The sequence below is a fragment of the Mauremys mutica genome, chromosome 16 (assembly GCF_020497125.1).
Source record: "Mauremys mutica isolate MM-2020 ecotype Southern chromosome 16, ASM2049712v1, whole genome shotgun sequence".
NCBI lineage: Eukaryota > Metazoa > Chordata > Testudines > Geoemydidae > Mauremys > Mauremys mutica.
In genome coordinates, this window is record NC_059087.1 from 620,858 (window position 1) to 634,681 (window position 13,824).

General features: G+C 42.9%; 1 protein-coding gene across 1 annotated transcript; it reads right to left on the reverse strand.

Annotated features, from left to right (window-relative positions):
* Positions 1–251: 251 nt before the first annotated feature.
* Positions 252–13,605, reverse strand: CCDC117 (coiled-coil domain containing 117). Its single transcript, XM_044990288.1, has 6 exons — positions 13,497–13,605; positions 10,136–10,491; positions 7,851–7,901; positions 7,176–7,406; positions 4,794–4,931; positions 252–3,449 (listed from the first exon to the last, which is right to left on the reverse strand). Exons 2-6 carry the CDS (start codon positions 10,483–10,485, stop codon positions 3,194–3,196), a joined length of 1,026 nt encoding a protein of 341 aa, XP_044846223.1. The 5' UTR covers positions 10,486–10,491; positions 13,497–13,605; the 3' UTR covers positions 252–3,193.
* Between the last annotated feature and the right edge of the window lie 219 nt (positions 13,606–13,824).

A 13,824-nucleotide genomic window follows, 5' to 3' on the forward strand; every position in this document is an offset into this window, starting at 1 on the left:
TAACTATGAAACTTGTGTTATTAATCCTATTTCCAACTCTTTTTCATTATACCATGAACGCAGCAAAGGGGCAGAAAGGAGGATTTCAGTGTCTCAAATGGAACTCCTATTTAGGCTGCACAATGAGCTACAGACGCAGGAAGGGTACTTTACCCTAATTTCTGCATCTCTTTCAAACCTAACTAAACTCCACCTGTCTAGCTTTTGTCTTAATTTCCAGTGTGTTTTACAGCAAGAACGTTGCACAGCAATCTAAAAAAAATTAAAAATTTTATTGAAAACTATGACATACAAATGGTGATTTGGTCCCAACAGAAGACAGACCAGAATGAGATCTTTCATATTTCAAAATAAAGCATCCAGCAAGGATTTTCCCAGTACTGCACCATTTGTGCCATCTCACTTAACATGCAGAACTAACAAAAAAAAAAAAACTTTTAAGAATGCTAACAATAGACTGAACTGTAAAGACTCCAGCCGCCCACATCTTAAAATGTTTCCTTGAAGCAAATTTCAGTTCAATTAGCATTCCATTTAGTTTCTGGATGGGAAGCAGTGTTCCCTTTCCCTCATCAATACAAGAAGAGCTTTGAACTGTTCCCCCTTAATATAAAACAGAAAAGACCTCTGAAAACCAAATTAGATGTTTGCTAATTAAAGCTGAACTGCTTTAGATATAAAGTCATCCCGTGGCTTAGGCCAATAAACACACTGCCAATAATCCACTGAGAAATCTCAACTCAAGTGGTAGAGTAGTATTAGGGCTCAGTGGAAACTGCATCAGCAAAGAATTTAAGGAGGAAACATAATCTGAATAGCCACCTTTGGCACACATGTGATATGCAAAGGAGTTAAAACCAGAAATAGACACAGTATCTATACTTTTTTCCTTTGGAAATTCAGATTTTAAAAATCAAGTAATATTTTTAAGAGGAAAAGAAGAGCCCTACTTGGGTTTCACACTTATCAGCTTTCTAATGTCCTCCATGTTCCTCCTCTGTACCATAATTTTAAGTATTGGCAAGACGGTTCCATTAAACATATGAATATTTCCTTCTTCTCATTCAATTAATTTAGGACCAGAGCCATCAGATAAGCGCAATCTGAACTCTGAACCTTTTCCAAAGTCATACAAGCTTAGAGCAGATATCTGTTTGGAAGCACTGCAACACCTTCTAACCTCCCAAAGTGGACAATGTCGTCTTCCCTCCAGCTACCATTGTTTTGATTATTTTATACACAGTAACACTGCAGCCTCTCAGATGCTGTGGAATTTAAGTCTGTTTAGTAGGTTAATGACATTCACATGAGATGTTTTACATACTACATATAAGAGGCTTTCACCAACCTCACACAAAAAATTAGATACAAGAGCAGAAGAAAGCTGCACACATTTGCTCAGTACAGAAATCAAGGTTTCAGATGTCAAGTTATACAACAGTTTCCAGCCTACTTCAATGCTGGTTCAAACTTCAGAATAATTTTAGTGTGTACTTCTTAAACATTTGTTTAAATATTAAACATTAAAGCTCTTTCAGAATCTTGGGCAAGAAGAGCAGGATAGAAAACTGAGTTAACAGAAATGGAACTTCTCTACCGACCCCCAAATGCCCATGTCAGAAACAACGTCTCCTCTCACATAAAATGCCACTGCCAGACAAAGGAGCAGAAATGCTGACTGCAAATTAAAGCTTTGATATTAAAATACATATGATGGGTTTTTAACTAGAAGAATGTCTCACCACATAAACCATTACGGTGTTGTGCTAAGCAAAGAAGTGTAGATAGTTGCTTTTCCAATAAATCTAAAGCTGCTTTGCTGAGGAGCCATTGCATGGGCTTCCTTCTAGTATGGGGGAAGTCAAGGCGAACAGATTGGGAATTACCATCCTAATACTTTACCCAGAAGAGTATTTTCACGAGGGGAACCTCAGTTCAGATGTCTCCAAGGAAACCTTGAGACTGACTCTTTGTTGACTGAGAAGATTATTTGGTTTACTGCATACTGATACATTTTTGTACTATTTTCTAATAAGTAGCTAACTGGATTCCTTTCCTGCAGTACCATTAGCTGGAATAAATTCCTGCAGTATAAATTAATAATCCAGATGCAATCTGAAACTCCAGAAAAACAGAGTATAGTTTTAATAACACAAGTGTTTCTGGTTTACATAAACCACTAAGTCCAGGTTTACTTAGAGCCAAATTCTGCTCACTCTACTAATGCAAGTAGTGCCACTCAGTTTGAGATTAGTCATGTATGGCAAATAGGATTTGGCCCTTACTGAGACAACATTTACCCAAAGCTGGTAAAGCAGCTCGTCTGTATCGGAGTCAAACGTTATCATTTATCAAGATTAAAATCAAAAGGTGTCAGTAAATTCAGCACCAGCTGTGTCAGAAATATTACCAAAGGTCATGTCTGGCTTTCCAATCTGATTCAGACCAAGGGAAAACTGCAGCACAAGGTAAAAATGCCAAACCAATCAGCTGAGAACATCCTCTAGGCTTCTGCTTTACTAGCTCAGAGAAAACTGAACATTTTTAACTGGCCCTTAGGCTAAATTTAGTAACCGACTTCCAGCTGAGTCACTGATTTAACTTTCTACCAAAACTAGACCATACGAGTCTACTGTTCAGTTATAACTTGTCACCCCCTATCACACTGCAGCACAGATAATTTCTATATTTACATTTTAAGGCCAAGCCAAGTAGATGGAGGGATTGTTTTTCTTCCTGTAACTAGTGAGAGATATCTTCTCCTTTCAATACATTTGAGTAACCTCTCATGAAGCTAATAGAATGAGCCAAGCATATCCCCCAAAGTCTTAATGGCTCACCAAGTATAAGGGGTAGTCTGAACCACTGTTGCATTCGATCTCTGCATTTCACTCTTTACCAAAGGCAACTAAGAGGACAGGCCTAATAAGCCATTTGGAGAACCTCTTCCTTGCTCAACAGGCCACTGGACTTCTTGTAAAAGATGCTGCTTTTAACAGACTATAAAGCTTTTCTTCAGTCTCCTAAAGTTGCAACTGTCCAACTCCAGATTCTTCTGGTTGTTATCAGAAAACAAAAAAAACCCCAACAACAACAACTTCAGGTCCACACCTCATACCTGGAAGGTAGAGGGAGTCAAAAATCAGCCACTGAAACCTTCAGAAATTCATCATTTCAGCCTGAAATCTGGCTTCTATAATTCCATCTCCTCTTCTACACATCCAGATGTTCCCAAGCTACTATATAGTCCTGGAGACATCACAGTTTGTTGTGCTTCAGAGAATGTTTCAGTTTGTGGTTGGAAGGCGGCTCCAAGACTTGATTGCTTAGCCTGGCACCCTTCTGTCCCCTGCTGCTTGTAGTTTTTAGCAACAGAAACAGATTTCAGTTTGTCTGTGAGGAATTCAGGGAGAGGTTTCCAGAGCACCAGCTCCATGGAGGGACGGCTCCTAGAAGGGATGGAGTCTTAGTTTAATCAAAACTCTTTCAATAACAGCTGTGACAAATGAAAACCACCTAATTTCATCATCCACTTAAGTCACTGTCTGTGGAGAAGTGTCCCGCAAAGCACATGCATTAGTGTTTTGTCCAATCTTCTGGAGAAAGTTCCAATTCCTCCTTTCCTCCTTTCACGGCCTAACAGCAGTTTTTCCTGATTTTCATCATACATTCCCCTTTCTTAAGTTCATTCCATTATTCTCAATTCTAACCCCATGTACAACAACATGAAATAATAATTCTCTCCCACTGCACCAATCATGAAGCTCACTATTGTTCACCACACTATGAGACCTTTCCCTTGATATGGAAACCTTCATATATGAACAACGGCAGGCTATAAGGTTAGTGAAATTGAGAGAGTATATAACATTATGTATTATAGGGAGCATACAGAGTTTTTTGAATACTGCGTACAGATGTGGTCTCCTCATCTCAAAAAAGATACACTGGCATTAGAAAAGGTTCAGAGAAGGGCAACTAAAATGATTAGGGTTTTGGAACGAGTCCCATATGAGGAGAGATTAAAGATGCTAGGACTTTTCAGCTTGGAAAAGAGGAGGAGGGAGGGAAATCTGATAGAGGTATATAAAATCATGAGTAGTGTGGAGAAAGTGAATAAAGAAAAGTTATTTACTTGTTCCCATAATATAAGAACTAGGGGCCACCAAATGAAATTAATGGGTAGCAGGTTTAAAACAAATAAAAGGAAGTTCTTCTTCACGCAGCGCACAGTCAACCTGTGGAACTCCTTGCCTGAGGAGGTTGTGAAGGCTAGGACTAACAGGGTTTAAAAGAGAACTAGATAAATTCATGGAGGTTAAGTCCATTAATGGCTATTAGGCAGGATGGGTAAGGAATGGTGTCCCTAGTCTGTTTGTCAGAGGGTGGAGATGGATGGCAGGAGAGAGATCACTTGATCATTACCTGTTAGGTTCACTCCCTCTGAGGCACCTGGCATTGGCCACTGTTGGTAGACAGGATACTGGACTGGATGGACCTTTGGTCTGACCCAGTACGGCCACTCTTATGTTCTTATGTTAGTCTATATGAATTCAGCATTCTACTGTAAATTGCAAGTACCCTATTTTTAGCAACTACACATAATGCTCTGCTACACGATACAGTACATCACAAACACATTATCAAAGAATCTTCCAACAGTAATGCTATAAAGAATTACAGTTTGAAATCAAGTCTTGCTCAACAGAGGAGAGATGGACTCTGTAGGCAAAACCCTTTTCTCTATTTGGGTATGTTATCTGTGTAGCTCCAACATTTCCTCCAGAACTTACATGGACTCTATTATTTTTTTTGTCAGGACTTGATCAAAATCCCTCCTCAGCCCCTTTTGAAGAGTATCAGACAGGACAAGGGTGGGCAGATTGCTAGTATTCCCATCGGCATGAACATCTTCATCTTCATCAATTATCCTACGAATGGAGGCAGGAAAGGGGGAAATAATACATCTTATTATTGACCATATCACGGACAAATATGTATACCTACTGCTAATTGAATCCCGTTCAGGGGAGAGTATGCAGTTCAACCACACAATATAAAATTAACATTGAGTTAAGCAGCAATTTCATCTTCTCAGCTCCCTGTAGTTTAGCTTCAAAGATTATTTTCATCTGCTCTGAAAGGTCCTGAATTTTGGTGACCCCATGCTACAGTGGCTCAGGGTACTGATCAGAATGACCCAAAGCTTGACCACTTAGGATGCACTGCAAGAATTGCCTTTTTGGTAAAGCTCTTGTATATAAATTTCTAAGAATACCCACAGATGTACCCCAGCAGAGCACCTGAAATCCTAGAAAAGGGCAAACAGAAGAATCCTGTATGTAGTCCACTATGGACCTCACAGTGAAGATCCAGATAGGTGTTACAAACGTCAGATCTCACATCACAAACTAATCAATTTAAAAGGTACAACTCACTGCTATAGAACTTTGTTAACACTGACTTAAGGTTGACCTGCAGCACTGTGTACCCTCCCGGAACACTGAGTGCACCCATATTTAAGCCACTGGTGGGTTGAAGTATAATTTTAAAGTGTTCACTGTAGTTTGTGCGATGAGATGGGGGGATACCAACTTTGAAGTTTACTGTAACCGAAAACCATATGACTAAATTTTCTTTGGACCCTTTTTTCCACAAGAGCTACAGTTCTTTGGAAAATGAAACTGGTAAGTGTGAATCCTTGGTTTGTGCAGACTGGATGAATTACTGAAATTTCAATTTTGTTTTCTGTATTTATTTTTCCAAGATCATCATAAAGTTTGTTACTCTTTTGATTGACAACAGTATCCTGTGCTACAGTAGTCGACCGTATACCAGACTTTATAAAAAGGCCTTCTACTATGAATGCATTTCCTGATGCTCAACAACTCCTTTGACAAGAGTCCCAGCCAGAAAGGATGAATGGTTGACTGGCTAGCATACTAGCCTAGGACTTGAGAGACCCCAGGTTCAACTCTCAGCTCTGGGGCAAATCACTTACATCTCTCTGTGCCTCAGTTCCACATCTGTAAAATGGAGACATTATCACCTCCCTCCCTGTGTCATGAGAATAAATACATTAAAGACAGGTGTTCAAATAATACAATAATGGGGGTCACAGATGTAAGACAGATAGTCCCACTGTTCCTCACCCATTTCCTGAACACGTGGCATGGGTACATTACCTTTATGCTGCTTCTTGTTACCATCATTCATTCAATCTTTCCTCTCTTAAATTATTCTACATTCCTTGACAATACTTAAGTAAAATCTGAGCATGCATGAGGATTTTAGAACACTTTGGAATACAAGATCTCAAACCAGAAGCTTTGCTTTAAGGGGCAAATCTTCCAGAAGGAACCCCTAGGTAATGCAGGCAGAAAGCAACTAATGTGCATAACACATTCTCAGCAAGCTGCAAAGGGCAGGACTTTAATTTGTAGTACATGGGTGTTGCTAAGGTGTGGTGGCTACAGGATGTCACCCTGAGCTTCCCAGTTACTATGATGACAGGCTGCCTGCAAAATTCTGGCTTGCAACTTTCTCTACCTTGTGCCACATTGTAAATTTAACTTTAACCCTGAATAACTGTAATACATGCATCCGACGAAGTGGGTATTCACCCACGAAAGCTCATGCTCCAAAACGTCTGTTGGTCTATAAGGTGCCACAGGATTCTTTGCTGCTTTTACAGATCCAGACTAACACGGCTACCCCTCTGATACTTGCATCCTCAAAGGGGCAGTGGGTGCCGGACACTAGCTGAAATCAATCCGGACCCCATAACACCAATTCGAGGAGGATAAGAGGCATAGTTTGAGCCCCCAGTGTGTCAAAATAAAGTTAAGAACTGTAAAATTTTGATTTTTTTTTGGTTTTTTTGAAGGGGGCTTTATCTTGAGAATGCCTTGCTCACAATTACCTCAAATTTGGACCAGTCATTGTATCCCAGATTCCCATGAGGTAAAGCTCTTATCAAGACAATCCAAGTCACCACGTGGATTTTAGAGCACTTAAAAAAAAAAAACACAGCTGTTAAACAGTAAGCTAGTCTCAACCCTACTTACAGTGGTGCTGCCACCCTACTACAATAAACTCAGTTATCCCTTAGACAATGCCTATGAATAAAGGGAAAGCTAGGAAAAAAATCCACTCTACTCAATCCCTGCGTTTACCTGTCCTCAATTTCCTGAAGCTTCCTGCGGGCAACCTCGCACTGATGTTCCCCCATTGTCTGATCCATATCTTCACAGGGAATTTCTAACAAGCCAGCTTCATGAAGACTACCAATGCACTGCCTTGCTACCTCCCCAGCTGCCTGCTGACCTGCACAGAGAATCTCTTCAGTGCTGGGATTCGGAGAGTAGCGAACAGTTTCAATCAGTCTCTTCTTCTTCACAGGGCAACTAGGAAACCAAGCAAATTTATAGTTGGCAACAGAGAAATCTCTGACATTGTTAAAAAAAAAAAAACTATTAAGAGCTTTGTCTGTCACACCTATTTCTACAGAGCTGCATACTTTGTTGAGAAAGACTTCACTTCCAATGTACAAGAAGAAATTTTAGCTCCTCATAAATACAAAAATGCCTTTTCAAGAAAATCAGTATCACACATTCAGTTAGATTTGTATTATACAAACTGGACTGGATTCAAGGTTTCTGTTTATGTTCAGGAAAAAGCAACTGAGAATGGTTCCAAACAGTTGTAGTATTGGGAAAGATTTCCTCACCTAAGCACAGTACAATCTTTTGAGCTCTACCCTGGATCACGCACCATCCACCTCCCTCCACCACATAGGACAGAGAGTGAATCAGGCCAAAAGCAAGTCACTGAAGACAAGTTTAACTTACCCATCCACCTCTTCCTCTAGTTTATGCTTCTTTCCACAGCGAAGAGAAACTCTGGAAAGGGAGAATGAACAGTTATTTGACTACTAACAGTATTTTATACCTTTGGATGGAATTGAGCGTGATCAAGAAAATTAAAGCACATGTTGCTGGTGGGTTATGTTCCATGGCTTTCAGTGTGCAGGTCACCTTGATATAATCAGATGAGGGGAAAAAGAGAGCCAAAGATGCATTAGTCTAGAAACAAATCTGTTAAATAAAACGAAAACAGTTGGAGTATAAAGGGAAGCAGTTTACCTTCACGAATCTCTTCTTGAAATTAGTTACCTGAATATAATTGAAATAGGGCAATGTTTGGATCATCTGGTAACTAGTCTCAACCATGATGGCCAAAGCAGAAGGTAAGTTCAGATAAGTGTGAAGCATGACATTCTGAACTTGACATGTATTTTTTCTCCCAAAAATAAAGACAGAACACTCTAAAACAGGGTTTGCTCAGCTGCCTTTTGCTGATGTTCATGACAGTTTCTTTCTCTTACTGTGTTTGTGGGGGAAGGTGAGAAAGGAATAGATGTATTTTTCCTGAAGCATTCCTGTTTCTTGAAGTGAGTGCTTAATTATCATAGAAGATTAGGGTTGGAAGAAACCTTAGGAGGTCATCTAGTCCAACCCCCTGCTCAAAGCAGGACCAACACCAACTAATTCATCCCAGCCAGGGCTTTGTCAAGCTGGGCCTTAAAAACCTCTAAGGATGGAGATTCCACCACCTCCCTAGCTAACCCATTCCAGTGCTTCACGACCCTTCTAGTGAAACAGTTTTTCCTAATTTCCAACCTAGACCTCCCTCACTTGCTCATTGCTCAGTGCCACCACTGTGAACAGCCTCGCTACATCCTCTTTGGAACCCCCTTCAGGTAGTTGGAGGCAGCTATCAAATCCCTCCTCACTCTTCTCTTCTGCAGACTAAATAAGCCCAGTTCCTTCAGCCTCCCCTCTTAAGTCATGTGCCCGAGCCCCCTAATCATTTTCGTTGCCCTCCACTGGACTCTCTCCAATTTTTCCACATCCTTTCTGTAGTTGGGGGTGGGGGCCAATCCATACTACTTTAACTTGCTGGCAAGAATACTGTGGAGACCCTATCAAAAGCTTTGCTAAAGTCAAGATCTATCACATCCACCGCTTTCCCAATATCCACAGAGCCAGTTATCTCACCATAGAAGGCAATCAGGTTAGTCAGGCATGACTTGCCCTTGGTGAATCCATGTTGACTGTTCCTGATCATCCTCCTCTACTCCAAGTGCTTCAAAATGGACTCACTGAGGACCTGCTCCATGATTTTTCCAGGGACTGAGGTGAGGCTGTATTGCCCCAGATTCGCTTTCTTCCCTTTTTTAAAGATGGGCACTGTATTTGTCTTTTTCCAATTGTACAGCTTTAGTCTCTTAACATGGTTTAATGGCACATTAATCAAACTAATCACACAAATGGAAAAATAAAAAAATCTGCAGTGTAATACTGATCTGGATAAACACACTTTTCATCCACATTAAAAAGAATGCAGCAGTCTTCTTTTGTATGGCATTTGAGAAGCAACGGGCTGGGATTATAATTGAATGTTAAGATTCGAAAGCCTTTCTAATGTTTTTAGAGTATCTGTGTGGATCCCTTTGTACCACCACTGTAAGCATGAAAGGGGCAATTGTTCTGTGATACATCGCAGGGTTTGAACCTCAACATGTGGTTGAATGCAGTTCACTGCAGCAAAATCCTGGAACTTAAAGGACTTCCTGGTCATAAAACAATGGCAATAATGGCCCATACCTTACCTCAAATACGCCTATCACTGCGAATTATGCAGCTCAACATCGAGGGCCTATCCATCACAAAGTGCAATTACACCACAATGATCCTGCAGATTCAAAACACTGATGTCCTTGTGCTACAACACACCTGGAGAGCGAAAGCCACCAATCCAACGGAAAGAAAGCAGTAAAAACATTATAGCTTTTAAATCAAGTCCACATTTCAGCATTCAATTATGTAAATGTAAACATCCTTTTGTTCCCCAGACAACTGAGACACACCCTAATCCTATTGGTGGGGTAGGAAGTAAGAAAAACAGAAGGAAGGAAACAGGACAGTACAAAATTCTCAATCCCAGTATAATACTGAAAAAATTACAAGAACTGAAAAATTAGAGCCTTTATGAAAACTCAGACATTCAGAAAAATATACTATAGATAAGAGATGCTATCCCCCACCTTTCCCTTGTTTATTTTTGTACTTACTGGGTGCAATTCTGCTGTTGCAATAAGACTGGTGGTTTTTCACTGTTTGTGAAAGAAACTGTTGCAACAGTCAAGCCCTCATTATAGCTTCCAGTTGCAGCTAGGGAGGCAAGGTCCAGGTTACTTTGCAAGTATGAGCTGCTGAGGTCAGAGCCTTCTACTATATTATTTCTGTTCCCTGCCATAACCACCATGGTTTGTTGGGGATATTCATGACCAACAGCTCCAGGCTGGGATTCAGTCTGTATGATTCCAGATTGGAAGATACTGTCAGGAAGAGTTGCTGGAGCCTGTGGTAACTCCACAGGAGGAACTCCTTGAAAGGATCTGCCCAAGGTTGCCATTTTCATCTGTACCTGCGGGAAAAGACAAACCAACCCAGAACACTGTGACTATAAGCAAACATGTTGCATAAGCATCAGTGAGGAAAAGGCCAGGTCTATAATCAGAGATTTTGCTGGCATGGCCTTGTTGGTTAGGGTACGATTTTGTTTTAACAATAAAATTACGTCAGTAAGAACCCTAGTGTGGATGCTGTTATACAGGCAAAAGAGTTATTTTGCTGGCATCATTTACTAGTTTCTCCAACAAACTAAGGTTATGTGTACACTTAAAATGCTACAATTGCACAGCTGCAGCTGTGCCACTTTATCACTTCAGTGCAGACACTCGCTACAGCGCTGTAGTTAATTAACCTCCCAGAGAGAAGATAGCTAAGTCAATGGAAGAATTCTTCCCTTGACATACCACTGTCTGTAAGGGGGGGGCGGGGGGAGGAGGTCACTTCAACTATGTCACTCACAGGTGTGGATTTTTCACACCCCTAAGTTAAGTCGACTCAGCTATGTCACTTTTCAGTGTAGATATGGTCTAACTGTAGACAACTACTACAGAAATAGGAGGGGTTCTCCACTCGCTGTAGGTCATCTACCTCCCTCAGAGATGGGAGCTAGATCAAGGGAAGGATTCTTCTGCTGACCTGGTGCTATCTACAACAGGGGTTAAGTCTGCTTAACTATGGCTATGTCTACACTATGCAGCTTATAGCGACACAGCTGTGCCGCAAAGACGCGTGGTATAGCCACTGTCTGTCAGCAGGAGAGAGCTCTCCTGCTGAAAAAAGCTTCCACCCCCAACAAGAGGTGTTAGCATTGCTGGCAGGAGCAACAAAGCAATGTTCACACCAGCGCTTGTCCCTGACAACACTTTTGTCGTGTGTGTGTGTGTGAACATCTTTGAAGGACAAAAGTTGTGTCTTTCAATTGACAGTGTAGACAGAGCGTAAGGAGATTTCTACACTGGCACTTAATCGGCAAAACTTCTGTCATTCAGGTATGTTTAAAAAAAACACCCCCATGAATGACAAAAGCTTCACCGATGAAAACCGCTGGTGTGAACAGTGCTTTGTCAGCACTGTTCATGACATGTCACTAAAACCTGCATAGTGTAGCCATAGCCAAAGGGTCTGTCTTCACTACCAATGTTAAAACGCAGCCACACCAACACTTTAACTTGGCTGTGTAGTTGCGGCACCAGTGCTGGGAGAGAGTTCTCCCAGCGCTGTACAAAACCCACCCCCATGAGCGTGACTCCCAGCACTGTCTACACTGCCACTTTACAGCACTGAAACTTGCATCGCTCGGGGTGTGTTTTTTCACACCCCTGAGTAAGACATTTTCAGCGCTGTAAAGTGGCAGTGTAGACAAGACCTAAGTCTCTCAAGGGTGTGGATTTTTCATGCCCTGAGAGACGTAGCTATGCCGATGTAAGCTACAGTTCCATGCAGACCGGCCCTAAGTGATACTGGCAAAAGCATTTTCTGGCAGCATAACTGAGTCTATGCTAGGGCTTTTGTCAGTATAAGAATGTCATTTTAAAAAACACAAAAAAATCACCCACACGTGTGAAATTACTTTTCTGGCAAAAGTTTCTAGTGTAGACCAGACCTAAGAGACCCACTGTAAAGAGGTTTAATGCCAGCTGCAGTTTACAGCAGTAATATACACAAAACAAATGCAGACTCTCACTGGAACGATCTCCAGCAAATGACACAGAAAAGGTGCTCTGGAGCGTAGGAGGGCGCAACAGCACCAGCAAATAATGGCATGGCATTACTTACTCCAGAGTTTAAAACCCATTTCAGAAACACTGGTGGTACTAAGATAGACCTTGAGTGAGGTTCCTCAACTAAGGTGACCAAATGTCCTGATTTTAGAGGGACAGTCACGAGTTTTGGGTCTTTTTCTTATATAGGCTCCTATTACCCCCCCACCCCCGTCCCGATTTTTCACGTTTGCTGTCTGGTCACCCTACCCTCACCATTCCCTGTACAAGCAATAGTCCAGTCTAAGGCCACTGCCCCAATCGCCACAAAACAAGTTGCAATAAAAAGGGCTTAGAGCCACCTTGCCTCATCATAAGACATAATTGCAATGGGAAAATTCTCAATTTACAGGAAATGGTAAATTAGCATTTTTCCCATCACAGTGTGGACTGCAGATCATTTAAAATTTCAGATTTTTATACCTGGAACTCAACTGACTGAAACAATGTTTTAATTGGCTTACAAAATTAAACTGGTAACATGCTATACCTCTGCGGTGTCTTCAGGTGTATTCCACTAATGTTTTAATAAAAAGGAAAAAAAATTGCAAAAAAAGAAAAATCTCCCCAAGCCCATCCTCTCCCCATCAACCTGCTCCACGCTATAAACAGCAGTAATCCGCCCTAATGTCACCGCATTACCTCTCACTATGGCCTGCTCCCTGCACCCAACCCTCCTCCCTCCCCACACCTCACATCCCCCCAACATCCTCTCTCCCCATTCCCCCCACACATCCCCACACCCAATCCTCTCCCCCCACATCCCCATTCCTCTCCCCATCCCGCACACCCAACCCCCCACATCCTCTCCCCATTCCCCCACACCCAGCCCCCTCCCCACCACAAATCCCCCACACCCAATCCTCTCCCCCAACATCCCCATTCCTCTCCCCACCCTGCACACCCAACCCCCCACACCCTCTCCCCATTCCCCCCACACCCAGTCCCCTTCCCTCCCACCCAATCCCCTCCCCCCACATCCCCATTCCTCTCCCCATCCCGCACACCCAACCCCCCACATCCTCTCCCCATTCCCCCCACACCCAGTCCCCTCCCCACCACAAATCCCCCACACCCTCTCCCCATTCCCCCCACACCCAATCCCCTCCCCCCACATCCCCATTCCTCTCCCCATCCCGCACACCCAACCCCCCCCCCTTCCCACATGTCCCCGGGCCCCTCCCCAGCAACCTGCTCCCCCCGGCAGGATCCCGGCCGCTCTGTCACTCCCCATCCGCGCACCCCGCGCCAGACTCACCCCAGGCCGGCCCGCTCCTTTCCAGGCCTTTCTCCGCAGCCGGAGAAGACGCACAGCGGGCGCGGGATGCTGGGAGTCGTAGTTCCGGTGGGAGGGGTGTGGCTGAAGCTGGGGCATGCTGGGAGTCGTAGTTCCGGTGGGGGGAAATGGCTGAAGCTGGGGCATGCTGGGAGTCGTAGTTCCGGTGGGGGAAATGGCTGAAGCTGGGGCATGCTGGGAGTTGTAGTTCCGGTGGGGGAAATGGCTGAAGCTGGGGCATGCTGGGAGTTGTAGTTCCGGGGTGTGTATTCACACCCATGTGCATACTGGGGCGTGCTGGGAGTCAGGG